The 12451-nt window shown below is 35.9% G+C and overlaps 1 protein-coding gene across 1 annotated transcript; it reads right to left on the bottom strand.

Annotated features, from left to right (window-relative positions):
- Positions 1 to 466: 466 nt before the first annotated feature.
- On the bottom strand, positions 467 to 8249 carry abhd5b (abhydrolase domain containing 5, lysophosphatidic acid acyltransferase b). Its single transcript, XM_028461126.1, has 7 exons — positions 8190 to 8249; positions 6919 to 7001; positions 6440 to 6833; positions 5314 to 5465; positions 4462 to 4573; positions 4178 to 4358; positions 467 to 892 (listed from the first exon to the last, which is right to left on the bottom strand). Exons 1-7 carry the CDS (start codon positions 8231 to 8233, stop codon positions 773 to 775), a joined length of 1086 nt encoding a protein of 361 aa, XP_028316927.1. The 5' UTR covers positions 8234 to 8249; the 3' UTR covers positions 467 to 772.
- Positions 8250 to 12451: the final 4202 nt, after the last annotated feature.

The following is a 12451-nucleotide window of genomic DNA, read 5'->3' as shown; positions in this document are numbered from 1 at the left end:
GGCAAAACAATACAGGATGATTTTTGGGGTTTAAACACGGAAAGATCCAAATCTAGCTAAAACTGAATATTACGGAGAATCCTGGGAAGAAACTAGAACAAAAATGGGGTCAAACCAATCACTGTCCACTTTGTCTGGGGAAGAAACACAAAAAATCACTGTAAGAATAAAGGGAAAACACTTCTATGCATCTGTTTAAAGGACTCATATCATATTTGTATTATTATCATTATCATTATTATTATTATTATTATTATTATTATTATCTATCTTTATTTTTTACTACTGTAATGTGTGTGTATCTGATCCTTATATCTGGTCTTTTACTTAATTATACACTTATTTAACATTTATTCTTTCTTTTGTCTTTGTTTTATTCATTAATTTGTGATTTTAGTTTTCATAAAGTGGCTGTAACAAAAGCACTTTACTAAAGGAATTCTGATTCTGACGCCACATCCCACAATGCAATGTGAGAACGTTTTCTGACAATGTCAATAAATTAAGTGTTTACAGTGGAGATCAAAACAAACTTTCGAACGACAATTTCAATTTGCTTTTTGCTATTTTTTTCCCCCCATCTTTTCAAATGACCTTTGATGCATTGATGTATGAGGTCGACATGTATTATAAACCTCACAGATCAATTTGTTATTATTTATTGTCAATTCGTCTGATCAAAATAAATGATTGTCTCCAGCAGCTTTAAACCTGCTTGGATTGTGCAATGGCTTTGCGTTGGTTAATCGTTCGGCTTTCTTCTGTTTTTGTCTCACTGCTTCAAGTCTGCTGTCGTTATTTTCCCCTCCGTCCTGGAGAGAATCTGAAGGACTGTCTGATTGAAGTCTTCTGGCTGGTCAGCAAAAACGTAATGGCCTGCTCCTCTGATCACCTGACAAGCACAGACACACAGCACAACACATACGTATGTATGGGCTTTGAGATAAAAACAAAAACATGCAGTGCTGAGGATATGAGATAAAATATCAATATGAACATGTGAGGCTCAGATAAAGTGTAGATGGTAAATGACTAATTGGAAAGACCAAGCTGAATGCATTACATGTTGTTTCTACAAAGACGGTGACCTATTGACTGGATCCTGTTATTGTAGCAATTTTGTGGAAAATTATGAGAAGACGAGGCTCAAAGGTTTCAAGATATTATACATAGGCACTAGGGATGTAACGATTCACTCAACTCCTGATACGATTCAATTCACAATACTGGGTTCACGATACGATTCTCTCACGATTTATTTCACAAAATGGGACTGTGGACAAAAATTCCTTTAATACTGTACTATTTTCCTTTTATATTTAATTGTCAAAAGATTCCCTTGATAAACTATTTAAAACAATGCAATTTAACTAAAAATAAATCTTGAATGAAATAAATAAAGGAGTTATACAAATGAAGAAGAAGCCTATTAATTTAAATTCTGGTTCTATAGTAAACAATGCAAAACTACATAATAGTTCCTTTTCTTTTTAAAAGTACAACTGAAAATGTATTTTGTGCCTTAACAATTGGACAAAAAAAAAACAGTCTGCACTGTATTTACGTCAGATATTTGTTTGGACCAGGAGAGGGCGCTGGTAACCCAGTGGTCGGTTGGCATGCAGATATCCTTGCAGTGAAGAAGAGAAGCTATGCTAGCAGACAGAGCTAATAGAAAAACGTGACTTTTACAGATATTCACGTAATATTACAGATGTTCTTTCGGTGCTAAAGGGGTAAGGAATCATTTATGAACATGTTTAAGAGTAGATGGCGGCCAGAAAGAAAGTAGTAGCAGATTCCGCCCGCCGACTACACTTTTAGACGAGAAGGATATATAGCGCCCTCTGCTGTTTATAAAAAGTACTGCGATTAAATTTTCAGAGCATCGATGTGAACCGTGATACCTATGAATCGATTTTTAACTGCCTTACGATTAATTGTTACATCCCTAATTGGCACTGGACAAAATCTGTACTAAGACGATGGCAGATCATTCTCTTATACTTTGAAAAGGCACAAAAGCCTGATTCAGTGATCATATTTCTACTATTCACTGATATAACTTAGTTTCTCACTAACTGCGAAAATCAATGTTTGCTTGTAGAATATCAGAGAAAATGCTAGAAAGCCTTCACATTCAACCATTAATGACTGATGTCATCAATACCAGAAACACATGTATTGCATTAAAAGGATCTCATTGTGAACGCACACTAGTGACTGAGTCAGACAGTAGTCATAGGAGTGACCAAATTACTGTAAGACTATTATTAACACAAGGGGGCACAGAAAATGGTATCAAGTCAGAGGTGAAAGTAATGGATTGCAAGTACTCGTGTTACTGTATTTGAGTTGCTTTTATGGGTACTTGTACTTTTTGAGTATATTTCTAAATCAGTCATTTTATATGTACTTAAGTACGTACATGTTACATTTCTACACCCAACCGTTACTGAGTAAATAATTATAATTTTATTTCCGCTTCATGGTTTCTTCATGGCACATTGAACATAAAATCCACAAGTTCTTAGTTGTATTATTTCTGAATAACTCCCAGCCACTTTATTCGGTTCATGTTGTTACACTGTTTAAGAGTTAATAAATGTAGCTATATTTAGAGCCTGATCTTTTTTTTTAAAAAAATTCAATTCATTGGTGTCATTTTATTAAAAAAAATAATAGTTTATTATGCAAGGGAATTGTGGAAAGATGGGGGGTGAAAGTAACTAGTAAGTTTTACTTTGAGTACTATTTAATTGAGCTAATTTTAACTTGTACTTGAGTATTTTATGTATGACTTACTTGTATTTATACTTGAGTACAATTTCAATCAAGTAACAGTACTTCTACTTGAATATATCAGTACTCTTTACACCTCTGTATCTAGTCAGGTTCTACATGGCAAGTCATTAGATTTGGCATCAACCAGCAAAAGACTGTTGATTGCACCTTCGTCCATAGCGCATGAGAACTCCATAATGGCCACTCTCTGGCTCCGCCCCTGCTTACACGTGGCATCACCACCCAGGTGCTTGTTAAGGGCTGACTAGATCAAAACGTCAAGACTACACTGCCTCATGGTGCAGAGGAAACAGTGAAAGCTTGGTCATGGTGGTTAAAATAGGGATGGCATAACCGTAACTATTGTTCTCACAAACTTTAAAGAGTAACTAAACCCCTGCTTTCGTTTGACCTGACTCTAGGAGGAAAATTAAAAAAAAAAAAAAAAAAGCCTTGATTATGGGCGGGGCTCCTGGAGAAGTTAAGACACGCCCAGTCTATACTATAAAATCTCTAAGGAACAATCTATGCTATGCTAACTAGCTACTCATTACTCAATATACCTCTCTATTCACTCTTCTCTCAATCCTCACCACCCACAGATTGTAGAGCCCACAGGTGCTAGTTTTTATAAAAAGGGGCGGGGCTAACAGTGCTTGTTTGTGATGCAAGATGGTCCTAATACATCACATGATCCTGTTCTCAGCCAATAGCAAAAATCAATTGCAATAGCCGGGTTTAAGCCCATAGAGGGCAGTAACTCTGACATTTTACAACTAAATATACCAAATTTAAAGGGCCCATGTTAAGTTAAATTGACTTTTCTGTGCTTTAAACATCATAAAACTGCGATATGGGATTCATACACATGCCCAAAGTGTCTTTTTCATAGATTCCCCCAATCGTTAGTTAGAGGGTGATTTGCTCCTTTCTTACTGCAGGGTGATCACAAACACCTCGCTCCAATTTGATGACGCGTTCCCATTTTGATGACAAATTTGACGCGGCACTGAGCTGGAGAAGCCGCGCGTCGGTGTAACGTCTATAGACACGCCCACTCATGAATATGCATAAGTAGGACGCAAATCAGCCAGTTTGTGTAGAGTTGCTCAGAAAATCACTTTTCAGAGGCTAAAACTCTGGAAAACAGGTGAGTTTAGGAAAATAAACCTCAAATACTATGTTTTTGTGGTTCTTAGAACAAATGGAGATGGGTGAAAAATAGCATGATATGTGACCTTTAAACACTTTGACTAAAATGTTGAGAATTGAACCAGGATCAACCAACAGCATTACTTTATACCCAAATACGTTTGTATTCAGCAGAAAAAAGTGTTTTTTTTGGGTATAGTTACTCTTTAATGACACAACCCCATGTGCTTACAGAACCTACCCTGATTTCCACATCCGGTCTGGTCTTCCTGAACGCATACCCAGAGTCACAGTCGATGCTGGAACGGGATCCGTAAATGAAAGAAATGGGAATGTCCGGTGGGACTTGGTTGATCCGTTCCAACATTGGCCTCTTTGCCCAGCCGTAGGGAATGGTCATGTTGCTGAAAGCTGTTTCTCCACTGAGACCAAGATATGCAGAAAGTCATAGGATGAGTTAGTTTAGTAAGCTTGTAAATGTTAGAAATCTGTGGGGTTTTTTTTCATTCTTAAGAAGATTGTCACCTGGGGGCCTGAGCGTTCAGATGGTAGATATAGTCAGACACGGTGTTGTCAGCAAAAACAGAGGAGTATTTCTGCTTAAAATCTGACCTGATGGTCTGAACCAGCCTTGGGCCTGAAAGGAGAGGATTATATTTACATGAATTAAGTCTCTGTGTGTGGAAAAAAGAGGACACTAAACAACAAGTCTTCACATAGTTGCAGAGCGACTAAAAGGGAGAACGTATAGCCTTTTGATTTGAGTCCGTGCTTGTTACTATTTGTTATAAGTCTTCCACCAACCAAATCCCCCATCTCTACTGCAATCTTGAAAAAAGCCAGACATTTGATAAAATAAAAAATAAAAAAATCTAAAATAATAATAAAATTGTTGAACAACTCCTCTTTTTTAATATCAAGCCAAAAGCAGAACACTGCCAGAGAGGGTTCAAAGATTATTTGTGTCTGAGGATGATGATCATATAGGACGAAATTTGATTTTAAACACCAAGTAGCTCGTACTTGGGAAGCCAATTTACAAAAATGTATAGGGAAAAAAAAAAACTGCCAATATGCTTTAGAAAATCGACTCGGGGTGTGATTTGCAAATTTTCATTTGTCACTTTCAGGTTATTAGAGAATAGTAAAAAATGTGTGGACTGATGGTGGAAGATTGGTGGAGTCATCGATTATGCATTTATTAAGTTTTATTTGGACTGTGATATTATTTGATGTAATAATCTATGTTGGTTTGCATTGTCATGAAAAAAACAGATAAATAAATATCAGTTATAGATATGAAAACACATGTTTAGATGATTGCTTTATTATGTTCATCCATGCATTTTTTTGTGGTACACCGGTGTGTGCGCTGACCTAAAGGTCCAGCCAATCTAAGACCAGCCAGAGGGTTGAATGGGCTCATGACGGCACCCATGGCTCTGATCCACACTGGGATGGCGTAGTGGTTTGGGTTTTCTGGACGTGCTGGGAATCCCCATGGCTCCACCAGCAGCAGATGTTTGACCCTGCACACACACAGGTAACACCCTAATGTCATTTTATACCACATGCTCACCCTGTAGTCAATAAAACTGTTGCCTGGACGATTATCAGGACAATCACAGCAACACTAGCAAGGGTCACATTTGGCTTTCACAAACAAATAAGCTTAAGATCAACAAAATTGTTATTAAATTACTTAAAGATTAGATAATATATTTGAATATTTCCCTGGATACAAAGTTGATAAATGGAGTCTTTTTTAGGGGATGAAGGGATATATTTCTAATGAACTTGTAAAGGATTCATTTTTACAGTAATTAATCTTCTGAGCCTTTGAATATCAAACAGGATCTGTGCAGCTACAGCTTACAGAGCCAACAAATGATTTGTGAAATATGTTCTCAAAATTTAAGACTAATCATATCCAAGGTTTTTATCAATCCAAAATTAATCTAAATAGAAAGCTTGCCCATCTCAAACAAATGTTGCCTTAGGACACCCTTACTAATAACCAAAAGTTTTAGTTTTACCATAAAACCTTAAAAAATAGCACAGCGCTGCAAATATTCTTTACACGTTTATTCAATTTTCCTTGATTTTAATTCCACAACTGGTTTTACCTGCTTATGAAATTGTTTTTTTGTTACACTATTTTTGTTGCTTTCTCTATAAACGGCAACAGCACAACCAAAGTGTGTTTGTTAGAGTGGAGAAAACCATGAGTACAGTACAATATTATTATAGGATTGTTTTACAAAGAGAGACACATGTTACACAATGTTTATGTTTTTAACGTTTTTTACTGTTTGTAAAAATAAATCTCAGACAAAATTATTGATATTTCATGTGTTTGTTTGTAAATTTAAAAATATGTCAAAATACTGAGTTTGGAGTTATTGTCATCCAGTGGGCGTTACCCTATGATTATGTGCAGTATAATAAACTAACATTGCTTTGACCTCCCCTGCACTGAACTAATGTACCATCATAAACACACCTGTGTGGGTGTTTTAGTGCGTAGGCAGCAGACAGGTATCCTCCAAGGTTGTGTCCCAGCAGCACCATCATCTCCAGTCCAACCTTCTCCCTCCATTCCTCCAGAGCCTCCACAAACTCTTCCTCCGCCTCACTGGCATTAGAGCTGAACTCGGGCCGACTGCTCCTGCCAAAGCCGAGAAGGTCCAGACCATAAACTGGCCCTCTGCTCGAAAGAGAGTCTAGGTTCTGTGCCCAAAGGGCCACACCGCCTCCAAAGCCATGAAGAAGAACTAGAGGAGTCCTGATATGGTCTGATGGTTGTGTTGGCCTTGGATGAGTGGAAAAGGCTATGGTCCACAGGTGGTTACCGTTGGATATCCGAACATGTTGCCTTGAGAAAGGTTGCTTCACAGCTGCAGCAGAAAAGAATAAATATAGGAGAAGGTTGGAAATCATCATTTTTTATCTTTATCTCACCCCCAGACTTATACAACTTACTCTTTAGCATTTTCTCCTCTGCATCTTTAAGGTGATTTGGAGACGTCGGACACCAAGAGGGAAGCCAACTTGCAATCCAGGAGCTAAGATTCCAACCGGTAGCCATGGAGAAAAACACAGGGAACACAAAGTACAGTACATGCAAACACAGACAAGCTATAAGTTGAACTTTGACCGCAGGACATTCATGTTATCAGTGCTGCTGGTATGCATTTCTTTATCTCCAGCAAAATGACACAGCACACAATGTATAAGCAAAGCCTATAGGATCAAAAGGCTTTCGCTGTATAGGAGTCAAACAGAACCGAGAATGGGAATTTTGCATGGACGTGCTACCTAAAAGATAAAAGAAGAAGGCTGATAAAGCACTTCAATTATTTCCACATGCTATTTTTTAAACTTTACACACAGAATGAATAACCTAAATACAATTGTTACATTAACAAAGATCATTATATATCAGAATAACACATGTGATGTGATGAAGTTTTAAAGATGACATTTTATTTCATTTATTTTCATTCTTTCATGACATAGATCATATTTTTTTTTACAAGGAATATTCAACCTTGTTACAATCCATGTCCAGAAAGTATAATGTACTAGTTATTTACTTACTGAATCAAAACACCAAGTTTACACTAACTGAGATAATGATATTACAACATTAATAGAAAAAAAATAATAACAATGCATTGACAAATTCAAGGATGTACACGCCTACTATCAGTACCAAAATAGGAAAACAAATAACACTAATCACCATGTTTATATTATATTAGGAGTCTCTTTTTGTACATTTTCTTAAACTGAAATATATTCAAACAGCCCTTTCATTCCATATTGTGACCCTCACAACAGAAATGCACATCTGCTTTAAGGCTATTCATGCAAATTGATGTTGGAAATTGAAATGACATTTCCCTCTATGGTTCCCATCCTCTGAACTAAAAACAAACAACTTCTGTAAATGTTCTGGTAAATTCTCTATTTTTAGCTCTGAACATCACTGAGTGTCTGCAGTGCAGTTCAATCAATTCTTTAAGTTTTAATAATCCACATTTAATAAACAGACTGCTTGTTTGTTCTCTGTATCCTGCCTTATGAATAATTCTAACTGCTCTTTTCTGTAACGATGAATAATGTTGGTTTTTAGAGAAAACACACAATATCTTCACTTAGTTTTGGGGCTGGTTTTTGAAATTTAAATATAGAAAAATGAAGAAACTTACCTAATATGAAAATAATAATAATAAAAAAAAGTAACGCACCTTTTCTCCATGGAGGGTTGAATCTCAGCAGCCATCCGTCGCATGTTGAACCGAGGCAGTAACAGCTACAGTGTTGCGTTCAAGTCCATAATGTGAACTTTATATGACCGTCGGAGGCGTGGCTGTCAGTATATGGATAAAGATAAACAAAGTATAAGAAAATGCATTAGTTCAACTTATTCAATGCTAATGTTGTTTTTTTAGACAGTTTCTTCGTTTATGTTTACAGTTCTACTGTTAGCTAAATGCAGATATTGTAGTTTCCCAACTATTCATGAACAGGGCTTTGATCGAATGGTCCCAGGTGTGCTTCGTTTGGACTTGTCCTGTTTCTCATCTGGTTTGTGGGACAAACTTTTACTGTAACCACGACAAAAAGCGGTTTACAGAGTTTACACAGGCAGAAGGAAGAGGAAAGAGCCTGTGTGAGCGCCAGGAGTCAACAAAGCTAACGTCTCTGCTACATAAAGGAGCCATTGCGCAGACTAATGTAAGATACATAAAAATGTCACTTGATTTATACAATTATTTCATTGATGTTGTTGTTATGAGGCGCCGATTGTAAAGCGCATTTTAAAATGTGGTTTGAATTGAATTTTCCTATGTTACTTCTGGCCAGATTTAGAGCAATATTTGTAATGTCAATGTTAAATCTAAATTTAAATCTAAATTTTAAATATTAGATTGAAATGTTAATTATAAATCTAAATGTTAATTATAAATCTAAATGTTTATTATAAAGCTAAATGTTAATTATAAATCTAAATGTTAATTATAAATCTAAATGTTAAATATTAAATTGAAATGTTGATTCTAAGTCTAAATGTTAATTATAAATCTAAATGTTAATTCTAAATCTAAATGTTAATTCTAAGTCTAAATGTTAATTATAAATCTAAATGTTAATTATAAATCTAAATGTAAAATATTAACGTTGATATTTACTTTTCTCGTAAAAATATAATGTCAGTGTTAAATCTAAATGTTAAATCTAAATATTTAATTTAAATGTTAAATATTAAATCTAAGTGTTAATTCTAGATCTAAATGTTAATTCTAAAACTAAATGTGAAATATTAGTATTGATGTTAACTTCTTGTAAAAATATAATGTCAATGTTAAATCTAGATGTTCGTTTGCGTCAATGAGCTTTTATTTTGGTACTTCCGCTGAATTTGCACATTAGCTAAATATTTAGTTTCACCCATGACATTTAGGTTTATCATTTAGATTTAACATTTAGATTTTTATTTTTTTTTTTAAATCAGATTTTTTAAAAACAATACGCATTAGGCAGCATTAAGCCCTACTGTGTGAATGTTGTGGGAATACCATTTTTATAACGAGATCTGCAACAGCTTTGTCAGTGTTAGTTTTTGAGTAACGTCACATGGATATCAGCACCTAAATTCTCTCAGCAGATTACCATCCCACCATTATGTTCCCTTGTTAGAGTGGATTCAGATTTCATATTTTTTATTTTTTTTAAGTTACAAGCAGACATCTATGTTGTGTATTTATAAAGTGGCTTAAGGCAGCATAGTGGTGTAGGTCAGTACATTTACAGTAGCTAAACGGAAATTCCTCTTGACAGTGGCATACTTTTTGAATAAGCTTCAGTGTGAAGGAGATATAAGGAGCATTTAACTCAAAGGAGGTCATGATTTTATGCTTACATTGTGCTTTACTAGAGTAGGAACTTAGATGTACAGTAAAGGAGGTTAGTGTGCTGTACAGACAGACCACATTCAGATGACACATTTCTAAAGGCTATGTGTCAAGAGGCAATGGGTGAATAGCAAAGTGACCCAAAAAGACATAAAAGCAGCTAAGTGTCATCAAAAATACAAATGAAACTAGAACTGCAAGCAGTTATGAAAGGGGGCCAAGCCAAACCATGTGCGACTCGGCCCCCAGGTTTTGCGGAGCTCATGGAAGTACGCCACGAATGATGACGGGCTTGGGGTGAGCGTCAGGACACAGGTTAACGAGCCATTTGAAGTGAACATGTGGATATAAAGTTTATGAAGATGTGATTTAGAATGTGAAAGTCACAGGCCAAAATATGTTTGCACCCATTATAGCGCCACCTAGTGGCACACTTTTTGGTATGGGTGATCTGTGTACTCTTCTATATATACCCTGTAAATTTTACAGCCCTCAACATAATACTTGGCTGAAATAAATGTTTGTTTTTTATGTTGTAATAAGCCACGCCCACTTTGACCAATCGCAATTTACTTAGAGATACGGCCTCAGGAGCGACCCAAGCTCATCCCCAATAAATTTGGTAAAAATTGGTCTCGCCATTTAAGAGCTATACTTTTCCCATATTTGCAGCGCCCCCTAGTGACCTAAATAATTCAAATTTGGCTCATACCCCCACATGTCACATGCCAACCAAGGATCTCAGATTTGGTGTTAGCATTTTTTTGACCGAGATATACAACAGTTTACGTTTTTTTATAGAGAGCGAAATAACTTTATTTGTCAATAATTTGCACATATTTGAACCAAACAAATTTATTTTATCCATTTTAGATCAGGTCCAACTGAAGTCTCTACATGCCAAGTTTCCCGCTGATTGGACAAAATCCCAAGGCGGAGTTTGAAAAAGTAGGATTTTGATGTGTAGTGACTTACAAAGAGCAAAATGCCACGGGAGTGGGCGTGGCCTATGTCAGAATATGCGACTATGTAGGGAATACCTGGATATGAAGTTTATGAAGATGTGATTTCAAATGTGAAAGTTAGAGGCCAAAATGTCTTTGCAAATATAGCGCCACCTAGTGGTGCAATTTTTGGTATGGGTGGTCTGTGTGGTCTTTTATATCTACTCTAAATTTCACTGCCCTAAACATAATGCTTGAGTGGAAATAAATGTTTGTTGTTTATGTTGTAATAAGCCACGCCCAACTTTGACCAATTGCGAATAACTTTGAGATATGGCCTCAGGAGCGACCCACGGTCATACCCACCAAATTTGGTAAAAATCGGTCTTGCCATTCAAGAGATATAAATATCCCTTATTTGCAGCGTCCACCAATGGCCTACATTCAATTTTAGCACATACCCTCACAGTCACATGCCAACCATGGATCTCAGATTTAGTCTAGTTAGTACGGATGTAACGATTCCCTCAACTCCCGATACGATTCGATTCACAAGACTGGGTTCACAATAAGATTCTCTCACGATTTATTTCACTAAATGGGAATGTAGACAAATATTCTTTTATTTTTTTGGGGAGAAAGAACTAGAAAATACTGTACTGTTTTCTTTTTATATTTAATTGTCAAACGAACCCCTTGATAAACTATTCAAAACAATGCAATTTAACTAAAAATAAATCTTGAATGAAATAAATAAAGGAATAATACAAATGAAGAAGCCTATTAATTTAAATTCTGCTTCTATAGTAAACAATGCAAAACTACATAATAGTTCCTTTTCTTTCTAAAAGTAAAACTGAAAATGTATTTTGTGCCTTACCAATTGGACTTAAAAAATTAAAAAAACAGTCTGCACTGTATTTACGTCAGATATTTGTTTGGACCAGCAGATGGCGCTGGTAACCCAGTGGTCGGTTGGCATGCAGATATCATTGCAGTGAATAAGAGAAGCTATGCTAGCAGACAGAGCTAATAGAAAAACGTGACTTTTACAGATATTCACGTAATATTGCAGATGTTCTTTCGGTGCTAAAGGGGTAAGGAATCATTTATGAACATGTTTAAGAGTAGATGGCGGCCAGATAAAAAGTAGTAGCAGATTCCGCCCGCCGACTACACTTTTAGACGAGAAGGATATATAGCGCCCTCTGCTGTTTATAAAAAGTACTGCGATTAAATTTTCAGAGCATCGATGTGAACCGTGATACCTATGAATCGATTTTTAACTGCCTTACGATTAATTGTTACATCCCTAGTAGTTAGCATTTATTTTGACCGAGATATTCAACAGTTTGTGTTTTAATAGCTAGCTAGAAAGAGATTTTGCCCGAACAAAATTCTTTTGACAACTTTTGATCAGGTCCAACTGAAAATTACAGCACGGACAAAAAGCTGAAAGGTGGTGCAAACTGAAGAGACAATGAAAGAATAATATGACGGTAGATATGTTGCAAAATGTGAGAGCTTGTAAAATGTGATGTGAGCTTGTGTATAAAAAATCCACACATGTGAAATAAATTTAATGTCACAAATGATGAGAAAAAAATGTATAGACTGATATTTACACATAAAATTACAGCTGCAAACTTG

The sequence above is a fragment of the Gouania willdenowi genome, chromosome 11, assembly GCF_900634775.1.
Source record: "Gouania willdenowi chromosome 11, fGouWil2.1, whole genome shotgun sequence".
Lineage (NCBI taxonomy): Eukaryota > Metazoa > Chordata > Actinopteri > Blenniiformes > Gobiesocidae > Gouania > Gouania willdenowi.
Note: the sequence above shows the minus strand (reverse complement) of the source record. Positions and strands in the feature narration are given on the sequence as shown.